This window comes from Lepidothrix coronata, unplaced genomic scaffold (genome assembly GCF_001604755.1).
Source record: "Lepidothrix coronata isolate B3197 unplaced genomic scaffold, Lepidothrix_coronata-1.0 Scaffold176, whole genome shotgun sequence".
Taxonomy (NCBI): Eukaryota; Metazoa; Chordata; class Aves; order Passeriformes; family Pipridae; genus Lepidothrix; species Lepidothrix coronata.
Genome location: NW_016690356.1, coordinates 1,154,875 through 1,174,494, shown reverse-complemented (window position 1 = coordinate 1,174,494; position 19,620 = coordinate 1,154,875). Strand labels below are relative to the sequence as shown.

The 19,620-nt window shown below is 44.2% G+C and overlaps 1 protein-coding gene across 15 annotated transcripts in view; it reads right to left on the bottom strand.

Annotated features, from left to right (window-relative positions):
• Positions 1-19,620, bottom strand: part of MEGF11 (multiple EGF like domains 11) — a 268,428-nt gene that overhangs the window by 165,001 nt on the left and 83,807 nt on the right. For all 15 annotated transcript variants that reach the window (XR_001877258.1, XR_001877259.1, XR_001877260.1 and 12 more), the window contains one exon: positions 1,853-1,945. Coding sequence is in view for 12 of the 15 variants with exons in the window: in XM_017830247.1 (XP_017685736.1) it covers positions 1,853-1,945 (93 nt within the window). In the remaining 3 variants the exon portion in view is untranslated. The remainder of the gene's footprint in view (positions 1-1,852; positions 1,946-19,620) is intronic.

Genomic DNA, 19,620 nt, shown 5'->3' with positions numbered 1-19,620 from the left:
AATGAAATGCCCTGGATCGGTGCCCAGCGCGGAAATAAAAGTTATGAATAATGTTTCTATCTCCATCATTGTCACTGCTGTAATATTCCTAATTACTTTAAAAAGCTAAATATTCAATATAGCAAAAACCTTCTTTTTCTTTTATCTCCACTTGCAAGATTAGGGCAATTTAATAAGAGTCACTGGGTAGTTTTAGCCCACGGGACCAGTCCGAGATCACTTGACATCTCATCCTTTCCTTTCATCTTCACCCAGAATGGAGTTTGTGAGTCTGTGTGTATAAATGTATACATCTGTATGTGTGTGTCCATATTGCCACAGTATTTATTATTATCATTATTTTTAACTTCTGTAAGTGCACGTGCACTGTACAAATACTGGCTGGTAGGTTAAACATATCCAATCCTGAGACTAATCAAAAGACAAAATGAGTTCCTGAGAATCTTTACAATCATCTCACCATTTAAGGTACTATTTTTCTTTTTTTAATGTATTGTTAGAGATGAATATTTAGTAAGTTATGCTGCTCAATTTTTCCCTTGTCTACATGCCAGGTAATCCCAAAAGGTTGCTTCAAACCCCAAAGCACAGCCCTTGTTCCATCCTTAGAATCCCAGAATCCCAGAATGGTTTGGGTTGGAAGGGACCTTAAAGTCCACCCAATGCCACCCCCCTGCCATGGGCTGGGACACCTTCCACTAGCCCAGGTTGCTCCAAGTCCTGTCCAACCCGGCCTTGGACACTTCCAGGGATGGCAACAGTTCCTCCCTCCCCACTCCCTCCCTGCTGCCTTTCCTGCTGTGCCTGAGGGACATCCCAGAGCTGCAGACAAAACCTGACCAGAGCTGCCCCACTGCCTTCAGCCTCTGCAGAGGTTCCTCCTCTGTCACATTTAACTCTCATTCCCTTCTAACACCTCCCTCTATAGATCTCTTTTCTGTTACCTCTTTGCCTGCTAATTATGTTTTTTTCTCAAGATCTCAATCAATTTGGGAGAAAGGGAGGAAATAAACACAAAATGAAACGTCCATTCAGCTTCATTTCACAGCATCTCTCTCCGTGTACCTTTATTTACTTGCCTGCTGCACAAATTGACTTCATTTAACAAGCTTATTTCTTTTATGTCAATAAGGTATCGGGCCTGTGTTACATCAGAGCTCAGATGTTTGTGCTGCCTGTTCCATTCCACAGGAACCAACCACAGAGACCTGAACTCACCGCTGCCAATTAAGAGAGTTTAACAAACACAGCTTCACCAGCTGGAAGAATTGAAAAGTGTGGATTAATTCCCTTGCAAAAGGTGCTTCCCTAACTCCTGCAGTATGGATCTGAGGTATGGATGCCAAGGCAATCCAGGGCTGCCTGGAAAGCCAATGGCAAAACTCCCACTGGCTTGCCAGGACAAGGATTCTGTGAGGAGAGAGGGTTTTCCAAAGGGCTCCAACACTCCACAGAGTATTTCATGAAGAATGTGTTGTATTAAAGATTTAAGAGAGAAAAAAATTCATAATACAGCTCTATTATCTGTACTGGTTTCCCAATAACCAAAAGCATTAAGAGCATCTTCCACTGCATTTCACATTTCTTTGTAAAAAGCAAGCACAAAAGGCCAATGTCATTATCCTAGGAAAGGACATTATCACATATTCATGGAATCCCAGAATGGTTTGGGTTGGAAGGGACCTTAAAGATCATCTCATTCCAACCCCCCCAACAATATTAATTATTACAAAATAACAGACAAAATTCATTTTTCCACTTAAAGCATCCAAGGTCCAAGCCCACTGCTTTATAAGGCCTCTTTTTTCACAGCAACAAGTATCTTTATCCCATTTTGGTAATGTTTACTCACCACTGGAGCAATCAGTGCCTCCCCATCCTGGTTCACAGTGACACGTGTCAGGAGAGACACACCTCCCATGCACACACTCCTCCGTGCACAGAGCTGTTAAAGGAAACAACAGCATTGTAAACATCTTAAGTGGATGCTAAACGTACCCTAAACTGTGCCTTAGAGAGCAATGTTTGGTTTAAAAATAATAAACAAAGCAAACACACGCACAAAAGAATAATTAGTCCCAAGATTTAATTATTGCTAAGTGACCAAAATAAAATATAGGTCTCTTGACAGCAATAAATTCATTTGTCACTTCAACCCTTTGTAAGGAAAAACTCCAACACCAGAAATTCCTTTGCTTAGCAGTTTTGCTCCATAATAAAGTTTTTCCCAAACTGACACTTTTTATTATATTACAGAACAGCAGCTTCTTACATCACACTCCAGTTGTGACTGTCCCTAAGATAAAATGAAGCTCAGTCTTGAAAGTGTATTAAGAGCCCAAATAGTAAAAAATAGCTCGAGGAAAGTAAATAATTTTACTACATGATGCAGTAGCTGTAAGCGCAGTCCCGTCTTTTCAAGGTCATCCAGTTTTCCAGGACCACAGTGTTCTCATCTCACTTGTTCACTGGTGGATTATTGAGAGTTCAGGATCCTCAAGGTTCAAATTAATACAAACTGCCTGAGGAGCAGCTCATAGTTTAAATAATTCCCTTCTCCTTTGCTGTTTCAGTGTCTGACAGTTCCCAGGGTGTGCCTTCGTGCCCAGCACATCCTAAAAACTTGGACAGCACTGAATAACTGCTTTAAAGGCTGGACTTGTCTGCTCTGCACCTTGTTTCCATTTTACCACTCAGGACATTTCCAAAAACTCAGGGAGCCAGAGACTGAAGCTCGATGGTTGAGCTGGAACACATCATTGCCACCTAGACTAACACGCAGGAGTTATTAATGAATATGATGCAGCTGCAATGAGGTCACTGTAATAAGACATATATACATATATTTAATAGAGATCTCATATATATATGATTTATGTCCTATATAACCCATGTTTGTGTATCCTGTGTTTTTACAGCAGATGGGAAACGTGGGCATTGTGTTTACTTAACCAAGAGCTGGACTACAAAAGACTCATCCCCAGACAAAGATTAATTCATTGCTGTCTAGAGCAAGGCCAGCAAAGCTGGTCTGGGGAGCAGCTCTGAGTTGCTGTGCTGGACATGAGGCAGAACCACCCAAATCATCTGAAATCAGCCACAAAACCTCCTGGAAGCTGCCCTGGGCCTGCAGGTGAAACACTCTTTGAGTTCCCAGGGACCTCCTGGGCTGAAAGCTCCACACTGATGTCTCATCCCTTGGAATGATTCCTGCTCCCTCCCACATTCCACCTGGACTCCCACCCTGGATCCCACCTTGGCCCTGCCCTCAGGCTGCAATCAAAGCTCACGGAAACATTTTGCTGCCTAGTCTGTGTTTGGGTCATTGCAGATCAAACCTGCTCACAAAATACTGAAATCCAACTTCAAACCACAGGTGAACTTTGAAGAATCCCCTGGGACAAATCCTCCTGCTCTTTATCCACCAGATCCCACGTGAGCAGTGATTGGAATGTTGTCTCGTTAAACCCACTGCAAGATCCTCCTAAATTAGTCACTTCCTTTCCACGTTTGCTGCATGTCAAAAATGCAATTTATTCTCATTTCATATCTTGTGTTTAGACAGTATTGCAGTGGGCATGAAATATTCATGGCTAATTCTCCAGTCACTAATTGTCCTAATCTTTTGTGCATTTATTTTACTCCAGATGGGCTTTCTGAAGACAGGGAGGCATCCCAGTCTACAGTTGTAACATGGAATTCAAGACAGGATATTGGAAAAACAGGATTTTCCAATAAAATATACACACCTCCCTGAAGTCATTGGAAAATGGCTGGTTATTATTTACAATAATAAATCATTCTTACATGTAAAATGTGTAACATTTTTATCCTTTTAACAAGGCTGGTTCTGAGCTCAAGGCAAAATTTGTCAGCAAGAAGGTTGATGGTGGACTAGTTCTTTGGTCTTCCCAAATAACAAAACTCCTCCTCATTACTGGCCTAAATTTAATTGATTTCCACAGGGACATATCACACCTTAACTATGTTAACATAAATATGGAAGAATAATAAATAATTAGGCTAATAAAGTTTACTTGATCACTCATCTACGGACAGAAGTGCTCCAGTCCCATGGGAAAAGTGCAGTGAGACTTAGAAGGAAGACTCAAGATAGAATTCCTCATTCTAGAGCATTCAGTGACATGGAAAATAATAAAAATATACTATAAGGAGCTGCATCTTTGTTTTTAGGTGTTTTGAAGTCCTGCATAGCTGAAGATGACAATGTTTAATGAGCAGTTAAAGAGTTAAATAAGGTAAAGACACTCATTAGGACTGTGAGTTCTCTGATCTCTGGTTAATTAACTGGCTAAAAGAGTAGCTGTGAGCTCACCAGTGACTAATCCCATGTGGGGGTCACAGAACCCCCCCTTTTTTAAAAGGAGAAACTTTGACATAAATAATTGTATTTAGGGAGGCAAATAATCAGACTCCTGCACTGCCTGATTCAAATCAGGCCTATAAAGGTCATATTAGGGTACAACTCTAAAGTTTTATCATGGCAAATAAAATTTTGAATTTCTCCTATAAAAGGGAAGTCTTGCCTTGCTCTAGTCTTTAGAGTTTAAATTAATTTTTCATTCTATTAACATTCAACATAATAGGACACAGTGGTCCCCAAGGCATTCTTCATAATACACTTTGCTCAGGGGTTTGCAAATGATCTTACTAGTTAATGGAACTATAAAAATTACTTGCACATAAAGGTCAAGAAAAATAAAGTTAAGTATATACTTTCTGACACCGTCCTGTCCAACACTCAGCCAAAGGCCCCTGGAGTAAAGAAAACTTGGAGCGACGCAAGGAACATAATTCCTGCCAGTGCAGCAGCCCCAGCACTCCAACCTTTGGAATTCCAGACATCTCCTGTCTGCGTTTTCCCTGGACCCCTCCCCCGGAGCGACCCGGCCCCTCATTGATCAGGGCATCATTAGCATTCCTGGCGGGAGTTTAACATCAGCTTGTCGTTTGAGTCAGCCCCGTAATAAAACGACCCAGATCAAAGCCCTGCCAAAATTCCATCTCTGTGGCAATGTGTTCAGCATGAGTTATTTGCCCACATTCAAGGTTACACAGCCACTGCTCCTTATCATGCAATAAAGGCAACAAAAGGGTTCTGCAACAACTCATTTGATGCTTATCACTTACTTTATAATTACACACGAGGCTTTTTTTTTACATATAAGGTCAATCCCCAGGGAAACAGACCTGAAGATTAAACTCTTTTCCCACCTGAAGTGGCCACACAGGTTTCTCTAACACCAGTACTGATTTTTTAATTGTTGTCCAGAACTCAAATTTCGATATCTGAAATGGTTTCCCTGGTCTCCTCTCCACAGAGGTGTGACACAGCCAGGATAATGCTATGGAGGAGAACACTACTCAGTGCAGCAGACTGAGAGAACACTTCCACTGCAGAGTTCCTTCAGCTGAGGGCACCACAGGGAGTTTATCCCAGACAAAACCGGAGCTGCTCTGCCTTCCTTGGGGCTGCATTCCTCTGTGTGGACCCAAACTGGGATGTTGCAGGGGTTATAGCCTGTGATACCCTGCTCATCACCACACTGACCTCTGGTACCTCACAGTCACATTCCCAGCTTCCTTCCTGGAGGTCAAAGTGCATTTAGGGAAGAGTTTCATTCCAGGGGAATAAGTATGGAGTGATTTAGCTTGGGAAAGTTTTGTTACCTTGTCCAAAAATATAACTTGTGTGTTTATCTCACAAAAGACAGAGTCACAAGCAACACAACTTGTGCTTGCAGTGGCTGTGGTGACATCTGCAGTGGCCCTGGGGACCTGGGGGAGTTCAGAGCCACCGACCCAGCAACTTCCATCTGCCTCCCACTCTGCTGTGCCAGGCAGGCAAAATATCTTCCAAACAAAGACCAGGACAACTACAAAGTGTACAGGAACCCAGAGCAGAGAGCAGAAAACAAGCTCCCTGAGCTGCCCTCCCTCATGGCAGTGTGAGCTGCAGGAGAGCCCTGCTGGAGCGTTCCGGATGCTCTGGAGTTTCCTGGGCTCCGTGGGCTTTGTGCCCAGGGATGGCAGTGCAGCCAGGAGGTGATGGAAAGCACACAGAAGTGTAGATACATTATAATAATGGAAAACATTGCTAAATGGATATGGATGCTACTGTGAGACACAATGAGAAATTCAGGCACTCGCCTGGAACTGCAGAGAATGACCTGGTTGTTGTGACCGCACATGTGGCACAAGGACATTGCTCCAAAATACTTGTCTTTTCTCTGCCCTGCCTCAGGCAGTGTCTGCCAGTTTGTCTTCACAATACAGTGATCTCGCCCAAACTCTGACCAGTTTCATTTATCTGCTCTTAACCAAAGGTAAACCTGCATTTTTTCTTTCATCTTGCTGGTGTTTTAATTTCAGCTCATCTCACCAGTTTGCCCCGTGCTTGAGAGTTGCTGGTCTAAACAAAGCAGAAATTTAATGGGAAAAAGTGATATTTTCCTTCAGTGTTTAATATGTGTCCCTGAAACAATTTGGGCCATTTTAACATGTTCCCCCGGCCCCTCATGCCACTTTGGGGGAAAGAAGAATTTTGTGAGGTGAAGCAGCCGTTATCTCACTCGGTGGTTTCAGATAACGCATCGAGGTCAGAGCAGATGAAAACAGATGAAGAAGATTCTTGCTCCTTATCCATTAGGAATCTGTTCACTCAGGGCCTCTCTGGTGTTTCCATCTTAATGGACTGGCCTGGATCCAGGCTGTGCTGAGTCTACAATATCAGCTTCATTAGATAAGCCTGGAGTCAGCTTTTGGCTGGATTCTCTCCGACTGTGTTCAGGGAAGGGAGGTGTGAGAGCAGAAGAAAGATGACCACAGCTAATGCATCCAGGTAGGTTTTCCTCACTCTTAGATTATTGCTTATCTGTGGAACGGAAGATTCCCTCTCTAAATCACTGATTTCCCTCAGGAATGCAGATGATTTGATGGTTTCCTGGATAACTCTTCCAATGAAGTGGGATAATAGTTCTTTGCATTGCCTAATGCCTATTTCTGTGGTCATCACTCAGGATACATCCGTTAATTTATCACCTTGGAAAGCACTTTCATGCAAGGTTTAGCAACTTTCAAGGATGAAGAGATCTCAAAGCCTGCTCAGGCTTTGAGGAATTCATTGTTTCAGAGCATGGCAACCCCTCTTTTCATCTTCCCATGAAAGCACCAGAGAAAAAATACAAACCCAAGGAGATCAATGTGAGCAAAGGAAAGATGAGACTGATGCAGATCAGGTAACAGCAATGGGTCACAAGATCAGCTTCTCTTCCTGTAGGTGCAATTCCATCCCTTTCTTTGCAGATTTGGAATTAGAGACTCTGCATCAATGCAATCAGAACAGGATCAATGGTCTTGTTTGTCACCTGGGCCATGGGGAGTGTTTGCCCATGGCCTCAGGGAGGTATTGATCTGATCCCAGAGTGTGTTATCCTCACTCCTGACACCCAGGCAGAGCTCAGGGATTAGGCCAAGCCAGAAATGACTTGTGAATGTCTGAAGTAAAAGAATTGTGGAGACACATTTTGAGGATTTTTGTCTTCTCTCAGGAGCAGAATCTGACACATGTCAGTGCCATCATTGACAGAACACCAGTAAATCCCTGTATCAATCTGCTGGGAGGTGAAGATTTGTTAATAAGCATAAAATCTATGGTAGTTTAGTTTACCTTTCTATCAGCAGATAAATGGCAACCTGGGGTTCTGATGACTAACGAGGTGAACACAGGGCCTCCCACATTCCTGCCATAACTGAGTGTCCCAGGCTTGTGACATGGGCTAGTTTACAGGTCCAGGAATAATTCTGGAATAATTCTCAGGGCCCTCCCAGAAGGAATGGCCACAGTTTAGTGGTCACTGGAGGAGCTGGCACTGATGAGAATCTTGTCCAGTCCATGTTCCAATCCATTGCTGTGGGCCTTTCCCTAGGGAGGGGACAGGGAAGTAAACTGTGCCAGGGGAAGGGCAGGGCAGAGACTGTCACTTTTTCTACAAGCTCTGAGAAATGCAAGACTGGTGGAGCACAGTTTGGAATCCCAGTCAGGCTGGTTCTGAGGAACAGCTGAGCTGGAGCAGCACATCCCTGAGACAGGAACAGCAACAGTGACAGTGACAGCAACAGAGGAGAAGGTCAGAGCTGCAACAGGAGGTCGATGGGAATCACACATTTAACAGACTCTTTGTGGCAGTTTGATGCCCCATTGGTTTCATCTGCTCTGGTGGAGAGAGGGGATGGGAGACAGTACTGAGCAGTTAATGATGTCTGAGGGTGTGACAGCAAACTCAGAGAGCACAGCTGGCTCAGGGGGCTGGCTCAGGGGGCTCAGCCACGCTGCACCTTCAGCTGGGAGAGTAACGAGAGCTCTGCAGGACTGCAGAGCACAGAAGGGGACGCTGGGAAGGCCCTGTGGCACTCTGAGCACTCGAGAGCATCTGCCCTGCAAAGTGGACAGTTACAGGGCTGGGAAAAGCAACACTAATCCCTCAGCCTGGACATAAAGTCCCAGCCCAGCTCTGGCAGAGCAATGTGTGCAAAGGCAGGTGGGAGTTGAGTTTAAGAACGAGGGAAATCTGCCTTAGGCCTGGTCTCAACAGCCTCATGACTAAAGTCACACTAAGGGGAGGCCTCAGCCCAAGGGCAGGGATGTCAGTCCACACAGGGATCCTGCTCAGCCCCAGTGCTCCTGAGGGATCAGGAGCCACAAAACCTGTGCTCTGTGGGGCAAAGAGAGAAATTCCTCCTTCAGGTGAAATCCTGACCACTCCAAGGGAAGTCACGCTCCCAAATTACTTAGCAATTTTTAAGGCTCAGTTTTCCTCTCTGCCACCACAGAAAGTGAATCTGAGCTCCCAGAGAACTCACTGGGGATCCTCTAAATATTGATAATTGTTGATCTCTTAAGGCCTGGAACTGATTTTATTCATTTTCTGCCACTGCTTCAACTAGAAATAATCATTGTGTTCTGCCATGCTGAGAGGGAAGGGTTATGCTGAGATCAATTCTGCTGATCAATGTTCTAATGTGATATTATTCTGTGGGATAATTTCAGCATTTCAGTTTTCCTGGTAAACGATTTCCCATTCCCTCACTGCCAGGTTCAAAACAATCATTAGCACCAGTTCAAACTGTTAATGAGGTTAAGGGAGATCCTGAATCAGCAGAGCAGGATCTATGACCCAGGAAAGCTTTTCCCCTCCTGTGTCCTCTGTCTACTCCTTCCACTTTGGTAAATCGACCAACTCTTTCCAGCAATTTGTAGAAAATACATTTTCACTGGTTAATTTTCCACTGGAACTTGGTTCATCCAACCAACAAACTCAATGACAATTTGCCTGCAAATTGTGCTTTATGTGGCACCTTCAGAAAGGGCAGCACGATCTTTTTCTAAGTAATGCAGAAATATCAACATCTCCTCTTGGCACTGTCTTTCATTCTCTCTGTACAGGGCCCAGCAGACCTCACTCCACCAAAACTAAACGCAGTCAAATAGGATTTGCCTGCAGGAAGCTCCAGGTTTTTTGAGAAGAGAAGAGGGAAGAAGCCATTCTCCTGTGCAAAAACCAGAGGAAGTTCTTCTCAATCATTCTGTTCTTAAGGGGATTTTTTTTGTTGTTGTTGCCTGGGGAATGAAAGTCCTGACAGGCTGGGAATAGAGGAGAAGATCCCTGGTCCTTTCAGCTTTCCTGCCAACACGTGGAGCAGCAGCCAGACCTACTAGAAGACGATCAAGCATAGCCTGAGCTACCAAACCACCTGTGAGGGCAGGTGGTATCAAACCACACTCCAGACATTGCTGGGAATGCCTGTTCTCCACTCCAGGGATCTTTGTCTGGAGTCGGAGCTCCCCTGGGATTTGTAGGAATTGAGCTGCCAGGGGTGAAGGACAGAGTCAGGAACTGGCTACAAGTGGTAAATCAGAAGCAAACATTTCCACCTCAAAAAGACTGGAGGGACATCCACTGCCCTGCAGGTGAGGAAGGTGACAACTGAGTGACAGATGGACAGGGCAGAGCTGGGGCAGGACTGTGGGAAGCTCCTCAGCTGGGGGAAGGCATTTCCAGCCCAGTGAGCCTCTCTACAGGAATTTCTCTGGTACATCCCTCTGCTTTGCTTCATGGCACAGCCACCTCTGCTTTCTTGCTGTGACTGCAGCACTCACAGAGCCCAGCACTTTACAGGTTCCAACCCTGGCTGAGTAGCTGTTTGATTTAAGCAGTGATAAAGGGAGCACAGAGGATAATGCCAAAGAAAATCAGAAAAAAAAAAAACATTTATTGTTTGAAACATTTGTATCTGTAAATCACCTCAAAATCACAGCACTTGCTTATTTTGCTACAGGTTCCACACTCAGGGCATTGAGAGCATTTCTTTGTGTACAAATTCTATCATATTGCTGTTCCAGTGAAATATTTATTTCTGCATCTGGTAGCCCTGCTACAATGTCCGTGATGCTCTGATTACTGACTTGTCCTGAATTGTGGATCTCATGCCAAGAAAATTCTATTTTCTGACAGTAAATGACACAGCTCCACTGCTGATTGATTTTCATAGGTACAGAGTATGTGCTGTGTGATAGAGTGAGGATGGGGGCATCCAAAATGTTGTTTCTAAAAGATCAAAAGTAGACAGATGAAGCCATCTGGGCTGCAGGACACTTCTGGTTATCTTTGCTGAGCAATGCAACACTTCATAAAACTAAATTACACCGATTCTCCCAGAAAACTTTTAGTCCTGCAGCAAATTGAGTAAACTATTGATGTCTCAAACAAAATCTTTCTTCGTTCCTATTCCAAAATTCATCCAGTCAATCTGACAACAATCCTTTCTTTGTTTCTCACCAAAATAGGATGAATATGGACAACTTTCTAAAGGCAAAGCTGTCCTTGAGGCCAGGCACGGCCCCAGAGGGCCAACACATCTCAGATTTCACTTCAAATCAAGATGCAAGTGAAGGTCACCCCCATGAAACCAAGGACAGGCTCTGTTTGAAGAGCACGTTCATGTCTAAGCTGGGGATGGAATATTTAAATGCAGGCTCCCTTCCCTTTTCTCCCATTTCAAAAGGAACCACAGCAACGTGTTTCAGAGCAGCTTTCTGCAAAGAACTGCAAAAAAGACAACACAGGAAGCAATTTTTTATATAATTACGGGGCTGATTCTCATTTAAACTTTCTGTCACCAACTTCAGATTGCAGAAGTTCAGCTGATTTAGGATCAAGCCCAATTTCTTGATTTCTAATGCCTAGAGAAACTTTCTACTAATGACATGTGGTAAAAGATCCTTTCCAATTCCTGGGATCCACACTGGGGCCTGCAGATAAAAGATGGGAGCTGGAAACAAGACCTTTTCCCCACGTTCCCAGAAGCTCTTGAAGATGGCTGCTCTTTATGACAAGGGAAATGGGACACAGCATCTGCAGTGCTTGCTCAAAAGATCATTCTGGATTCTTTCAGTAATGCTTTCAAAAGGAATTCTATTTAAATTGGGTGTTTCCTAAAACGTGACACCGGGGAATGCAGGTGTGTGACAGCAAATCCCAAGGTCTACACTGAACACTGGGTTTAATTTCTTTGCAAGCCTCCTTATAACATGTTCCATATATGGTTTTTTGCTTTTAATCAGAGAAAATCTCCTTATTTGACTCAATTTACATACTTACAGTGTAAGCTTTTCCAAGTAAGGTCATTTTCTAGTGGTTTTGCACATGGATTTCAGGGCATTACAGTGAGAAAAGTAAATTGTAGTATTCAGAAAGGAAAAAAATCTTGATAAAAAGAAGGAAAGCTTTGGGATTAAATAGATTGAAAATACCTCTTGACTTACTGCATCAGAGAAAGTGAGGTTTCCAAAAGCGAAACCTATGTTAGAAATACGGAGCTTAAGATAAATTATTCAAAAATGTTTTGTGATCAAATCTGCAATGGACTGAAGCTGCATGAAAAATTTCCCTGGGGAGCCTTAAAAACCCTTTATTAAAATGGAAACTATGTGCAAGAATACCCAAATCTGAAGTGGAAAGCTATAATCCTGTAACAGAGAGAAAAAAAGGAATGTCTGGATAAACAGGTTCTAAAGGAAGGATCCATGGCTGGTTAGGAGAGCTCTGACCCTGAGAATGAAGTGCTAACAGATGCTTTTCCAGCCCACATCACCTTCTGTCACTGAGAACAATCAGGGAACCACAGGGAGCACTGATGTACCCACTGACTACTGCAAACACGACATTTCCATGGTGGGCACTCTGGGAATCTTCAGTTCAGTCCTACCACCCATTTTACCCTCTCATGCTCTTTTTGTCCCTTGCCCTGTGAAGATTTCCTGCAGATTCCCTTCCCTGTCTCCCACTCCACTGAAGTGACTCCTGCCAATGGCTCAGGAAGGTGCTTTGCCATGTAAAGCTCCAGGAGTTGGGACATCCACAGGAAAGCACAGCTCAGTGTGCCAGAGGGCAGGGTTAGGTGGGATATTGGGAAGGAATCCTTCCCTGGGAGGGTGGGGAGGCCCTGACACAGGTTGCCCAGAGAAGCTGTGGCTGCCCCATTCCTGGAAGTGTCCAAGGCCAGGCTGGACGGGGCTTGGAGCAACCTGGGCTAGTGGAAGGTGTCCCTGCCCATGGCAGGGGGTGGGATGGGATGGGCTTTAAGGTTCCTTCCAACCCAAACCTTTGGGATTCTGTGAGGTCAATCTGCAGATCATTTACTGTTTCTGGGGTGTGAACACTCCTTAGAAATGGTTTGTATCCACAGTTCTCAGCCAAGGTGAGAGGTCAGGTTCAACAGGAAGAAGTTGCTTCTTTTCTAAAGTCCCACAGTGATCTGCTGCACAATTTGACATCTTAATATTTTTACACTTTGCTCTAAATGATTTATGCTTCAGAGTTGTAAGTACTTTATATTTTAACATGTGATTGCTTTCTACAAATTTTCAGGACTTCTTTCCTAACAGGTCCTGTCTGTTTGCATTAAGCCACAGAGTAACTGGCTGATTTTTATAGGCTCTCACATCTTCCTCAGAAATGGATGCAGCTGCACAAGCAATTGGAAATCCATGGAATAATTTATCCTACCACGAGACACGGAGTACATGCCACACAAAACCAAGTTAATTTGGAACAAAGGGAATGACAACCTCTCTAAATTCCCAGCCAGTAAAACCACTCCCAGGTATCACCCAGCATTTGAGAAACCAGCATCAATAAACACAATGGTTTAACAGAATCATGGAATCACAGAATCTGGAAGGGAACCACAGGGATTGTTGGAGTCCAACTCCTGGCCCTGCACAGGATCACACCACGTGCCTGGAATGGTATTTCGTACATCAGGCTCACGTGGCATTCCCAGTGTGAATTCCACCAGCATTGTTAGGAGAGGGAGTGCTAAAAGGATGGGATAATTACAGACAAGCGTTCCAAAAGTTCCCAGAAAAGAAATGTACATTCTGCACAGGAAGATGCTGAAAGCACTGAACACTTTGGGCCAAATTCCACCTGCCAAAGGCTTCCAGCCACTCTCATTCCTGCACCGGAGGAGCTGGGGAGCAGCTGAGCTGGAAGTAACTGCACCCAGGTAGCCAAGAGCCTCCTCCTGCCTGCACAGGTTGACGGATTTTGGGCATCCAGGGCCGTGCTATAAATGGCTGTGAGAGCTGAGGGGGCAGAGCAAGGCCCACAAACCCCCAGCCAGCCCTGCCAGCTCCTGCCAGCACCGGCTCAGCCTTTCCAAGGCTCGGAACTGAGGGAAAAACATTTGCAAAGAGTGGCTCGCTCCAGCTTCCCAAGCACTCCCCTGCCACCACTGAAACTAAGAGGTGGAAAGACAAAAAAAAACCCATCAGGAGATTTCATGAGGATCATATTGATGAGTGTTTTATTAACTGCAGCGTGGCTGGATGGCCTGGGCTGGAGTTCGTTTTCCTGGTATTCCAGCTCCTGCTGAGCAGTGTGTGCACACCATCGAGGCTTTCTCTGCTCCTCGTGCTCATTCACATCTTTTTTCACCTTGATCCACAAGTTTTCCTTCTTTTACACTCCATTCCTCCTCTCCCATCCCAGCAGGCAAAGGGAACAGGAGTGTGGGTCTGTGAGTGAGCAGGCACTGGGGTTAACCCACGCCCTGTGCTGTGCCATCATTCTGCTGCAGGCACTTCAGACGTTCTGGGGGTGATTCTGATTCATCTTTATTCACATTTTCAACCTGTAAGATGCCTAGAAATGAGGAAGGGGGTGACTGGAGCTTACACCTGGCAAAGGTTGCAGTAGCTCTTTTTATCCAGCCAAGAAGGAACCTGCCTCACAATGGAACCCTCCCAGACACCCAGAGCCAACGTGTGAACTGGGGAGGGGAACACCCAGCCAGAGGAACACAGAAAAGAAGTAGAAAAAGATGCTGTCTCAGATTTTGTATGTACATCAGAAGCTCTTTCTAAAGGCCATCTCGATTTAAGTAACTTCTTTTCCTCTCTCCAGCTCTGTCTCATTTTCTCCTGGGCTTTAAAACTTCTTTAGAGCACAAGAGAAATAAATCTATCAGTGGGAGAGGGATGTAAAGGAGTGGTTAAGAAAGCGATTTGGGGGTTGGAACAAGCTGATCTTTAAGGTCCCTTCCAACCCAAACCATTCTATGATTCTCACTTCAATTTTTAACATGTTTAATTTCACACACCTGTCTTCTTTCTGCCCCAATGGATTCAATAAGTTAACCCAGCTCACCACATGCCTGGACTACTCAAGGACTAAAACTCTTTTGGAGGGAAAGATCTTGTGGAATTTTGTGTTTTCGTAATTGTACAAATGGCAAATGGCCTGTCTATGTCCTCAAAAACAGTCTTCTGTGGGATGCACAGGGCCTTGCTTTCACCAGGCAGGGGATCCCAGCAGATCAGAAGGACTGAGCCCCAAAGCCATCACGGAACAGCACCAGTGCCCTCCAGGCCACAGGAGATCAGGGCAGGAACCACCCTGAGGAGCATCCCAGCAGCAGGAGGGCTTGAAAGGGCACTGGGACACTAAAGGAGATGTGGAAGTGAGGATGAAGCGACTGAAGATGCCCAGCCAAACCTGGTGGATCTGACTCAGAGCAGCTGGGCCCAGCTTGACTTTGCCAGAAGTGTGCAAGTGAATGGACTGAATCTTGCATGGCTCTCCTTGAATTCAACAACGAGTGACACCTATGGTTCTTGGGCCTTTTTTTCTGATCTTGCTGGAGCTTCCAGCCATCCAGGCCATTAGCAGGAATACTGTGAGTACTCTGGATCCAGGGCCTCCTACGGTGTCTACATTCCCAGTGTGCTTTTATACTGATCCAACTGACTCTGCCCAAAGCAGCCAGAAAAGCTTTTTTCTGCTACACTAGGAACAGTCTAAATCTTTTTCCAACTATAATGCCTGCATAATTTTTCCTCTGATATTTATTAAGCCCCCTGAGACATTATATAGCTTCAGCATACCCTCCTTTTTGACTTTGTGCTATTTTCATTCCTTTCTACGAATATTTTGTTTCTCCTCCTTCTCCTGCACTTGCTTCCAGGAGTCCTTCCCTTATTTCATTCCTACTCCTCACCAGCATCTTTGCAAACCCATCAGCACCCAGACACTGCAAATATAAAATGAGGGATGGGAGATGAGAACTGGCTGCTTCACCTTCCCATCAAAGAGGTCTCTGCAGTATCTTTAGGCTGAATATTCACCTGGTGGCTTCACTTTGTGCCACAAAATGAACTGACCTGCTTTTCAGGGGGTCCCCCTCTCCCTGCCCACACACACCTGCCTTCCAAAATGCTCAGCATGAGCAAGAAAAAGCCTGTTCCTGCTCAGTTTCCCATTGGAACACGGGATCCAAATAATTTTCCCTATGTTCTTCACTGGGAAAAGATGTATGGAGTCATCTCCGGGACACAGAAAAGGAGACATTTCAAAGCTGGCATTTTGATTCTATAATTAATAACTATAGGAAGAATGGCCTTCCACAGCATTTTCCTGCTCTCATACATCCCAAATCAGACAGAGAAAAAGGATGTCCCCTGATAGGAAGTATCTGTGTCCTGCTCTAGCATTTCCCTTCATTTTAGGTTGCATTATTGATGTACAGAACTCGGTACTTGAATAATGGAACAGCGAGGCTCTCACAGAAAGCACCAGCACCAGCTTTAATGTGTCTGTAAAGATAAGAAAAATGTATTTCCAAAGTCCAGCAGCTTTCAAACAATGTATTTTCAAGTTCCAGGAACGCTCACCACGAGGAATTCAGAACTGAGGCGAGAAGTGCAGGGGGACGACGTTCCTTCTAAAATGTTAATGAGCTGCTGCCTTATAAAGTGAAAATAACCAACAAATCTGACACATGGACAAACATTATGAATATTCAGGAAGCTGCAGCCCCTGATTCAACGTTTTCTAGGAGTGTACAAGTTCTGCACTGATCACAGGAGCCACTATTTTTCCTTCCATCAGGAGCACACTCGGCTGGGGTCGGTGTGGTGCTGCAGCATATGCATGGAATTGCAGGGACTGTAATTCATCCAGATGGCAGGAAGCTCTGGAATTGTTACTCCTATGGTACAGATGTTTAACAATCCAGCCATATGGCTCCAATAAGGCAGCCTTGTCAAAGACTACAAAATCTCCTCTAGACACACAGCCCTGTAAATGGGAGTGCAGTCCTGAGGTAGGAATGTTCATATGGCTGCACTATAAAAGGATCCATCATGCTGGGAAGTTGGCATGGCTATTGGAATTACAGAATTTAGGAAACATTATTTAAAATCCTGAAAACAACCCGGTCCCAGATTTGCATAATTCCCTCCAGTCAGCTACTAAAAGCACATTCCTCATTTGGTTTTGAAATTCATTAAAGGTGAGCCTAAAAAATGGGAAAATAAATATATCCAAACATAATAAATATATCCAAACATAATTAATATATCCAAACATAATTAATATATACCAACATAATAATGCCCCCAACCCCTGGCCTGAGTGAAACACCTCTGTGGGTGACACACAGATTCAACCAGTGGGACCAACAATTCCTCTGCAAAAGGATTTGACAAAGTCCAGGGGCCCTGCTGGTGCTTGTGGCAACTGTGATGTGGAAAGCTGAGTGTTGAGAAACAATCTGAGATCAATAACAACTTGGCCAAGAGAGGAAAGAACCATGAAATGGTCAATCCATAACTCTACTGGATTTTGGCAGGTTTGAATGACAGACAAATGGCAGCAAATCAGATTGTTAAATCACTAATCCTGTCATTATTGCATCCTGTCACATTGCATAGATTTAGACATTAGAAAAAGAGTGTAAGGTAGGAGAGTGAAAAAAAAACCACTTAAAAGCCCAAATAGCCCAAGTTTGTGTTTTGTGGCTGGGTTTTTCTGCCCCAGGTCAGCTGTCAGAAGCTGCTGTTTGCAGCCCCAGCTGATGCTCAGGTCTCTGACCCTTTGTTATCCAGAAGAAACATCCCTTCTGTATAAATCTGTTGTGCAAGAATAAGATGAAAATGGACAGACTGAACAAAGCCTTGGTCTCTCAGACAAAGATGCCTCCACTTAGCACACAGGGCATCTTTCCACCTGATATATTCTTAAAGGCAACTATTCAATTACCATCTCCTCACAGGGTAAAAAGCATGGAAAAGCCATGGAATATTCCTTTTTTTTTTTTTTTTCTGAGCAGCACAGTATTCAGAGATGTTTTATCTACCACAGATACTAATCTAGGCAATATAATTTTAAAACATCCTTACAAAAAACCTTGAAGGGCACTTGAACCCTGTGGTTGTTTAAAAAAAGATTTTCTGCAGTTTATGCATTTGCTCTGCCAAAAGCTTACCTTAGCATACAAAGTACAGTAAATCATCCCTGCTCTGATTTACTGCCCACACTGGGCTGTTTGTTTGCAGGGACGGCTCAGGGAAAAGCTCTGTCAAAGTCTAAGAACATTCAGAGAAGGGGAATGGTTTTGCAAAGCTCCCACTGTGGCAACAACCTTTTCTAAGAGATCAGGGGAGGGGGAAAACATGCAGATGTGCATTTGCAGCAATTTTCAGGTGGGGTTTTTTTCAATACCATTGCAACTCAAAAATATTCCAAGCCCTTTGGAGGCACGATTTCATACCCCAAAACTGTTTAGCCTCAGTGCTAAAGGGCTGGCCAACTGAAATTATTGGACTTTGGGCCTGAATTCCACATTTTATGAGGCAGCAGAATACACAGATCTCAAAAAGGCAAAGGAGACAGCAGAGAAGTGGCAGAGAAAGAAGCTCTGGGTCAACTTGGTTATTTAGAACTGAGCATAGATTTTATTAGACCTAATCCATTTGGTAAGTCCCAACAGGAGGACAAAGATAAAGCCATATATCTGACATTCCTTTAAAAATGAGTAAATGAGAAGGGAAAAGATCAAAACAGTAGCTGAAAGCCTTCACTCCTGCTTTAACACCCAAGAAACAGTCATTAATAGAGATTTAAACTCAGCCTTCTCTAGTCTAAACATGTCACTGTTAATTACAAAGCTATTTAACTTTTGCACGAAATAAAGACTGCTATTAATGAAAGAAGAACCAATTAGCCTTTAATCTACACACTGTTTTTTAATCAAACTTTCTTTTGATCATCAGGCTCACTGCAGGATGTTTCCCTCCTCCCCATGTTGTCGTGGCTTCCGTGGTTGCTAATGGAAGAGATTTTTAAAGGGCTGCCTGATGGGGAGAACCTCCTCTGCAGGGCTGGAGCTTCCCTTCCCTCCCTTCCTGCCAGGGACAGCACAGCAAAGTGGAATTCTGTGTCCTGACTCCTCTTGGAGCAGCTGGAAGTAAAGGAGCAGCACTGAATGTGTCTGGAGGAACGTGGGACGGGAGAACAAGGAAACAGCAGAAAATACCGGAGTAAAGAAAAGAATTGGGAAAGGGAAGGAAAAAGGCAAAAGCAGGGAGGTGCCTCCAGGAATGAAAATGGAATTCAGTGCAGACTGCAAAGAATGATGAATGAGAGAATTTGCTTGTTGGCACAGGAATGTATTGTGGCAAAACAAAACAAAACAAAACAAATGGGATCAGGGCTCCATGTGTTCCAAACAAATGGGGTGACACAAAAAGGATCCCATCAGCTAAATATTGCTGTGCCTCCAAACTGTTGCTTGTAGGGTCAGAGAGTTTCAAGGAGGTTTTCTGTTTGTTTTGGGGTGTATTTTTTGCTCTGTGGTATCAAAACAATGAGACCAAGTCTCTGGGATCCATCACAATGGAGAACTCCCTTGACACCATTTCTCCCTCAGCTGCACTTGCTGCTCCCATCTGCAGGCAGGAGAGATGGAGGATGTCCCTGGGGCAGGAATTGTGCTGTGCTGACCATGCAGATAATGAAACACAAGGCCCTGAGTGGTGCACATGTAAACAGCAGAGAAAATGTCACTATTATCTGCTCTGTGTCAAACATGAAGCTCCTGCTCTGCCCAGATACCTCCTGCCTGCTCTGCATTAGCAAAACTTTGGTGTCTGCTGCTCTTTCTCCACCACAGAAAGACAAAATTTACCTGGCAGCAGCAGAACACTGAGTATTAATACCAACAGTAAAAAAAAAAACCTACTTTAAAATAAACATT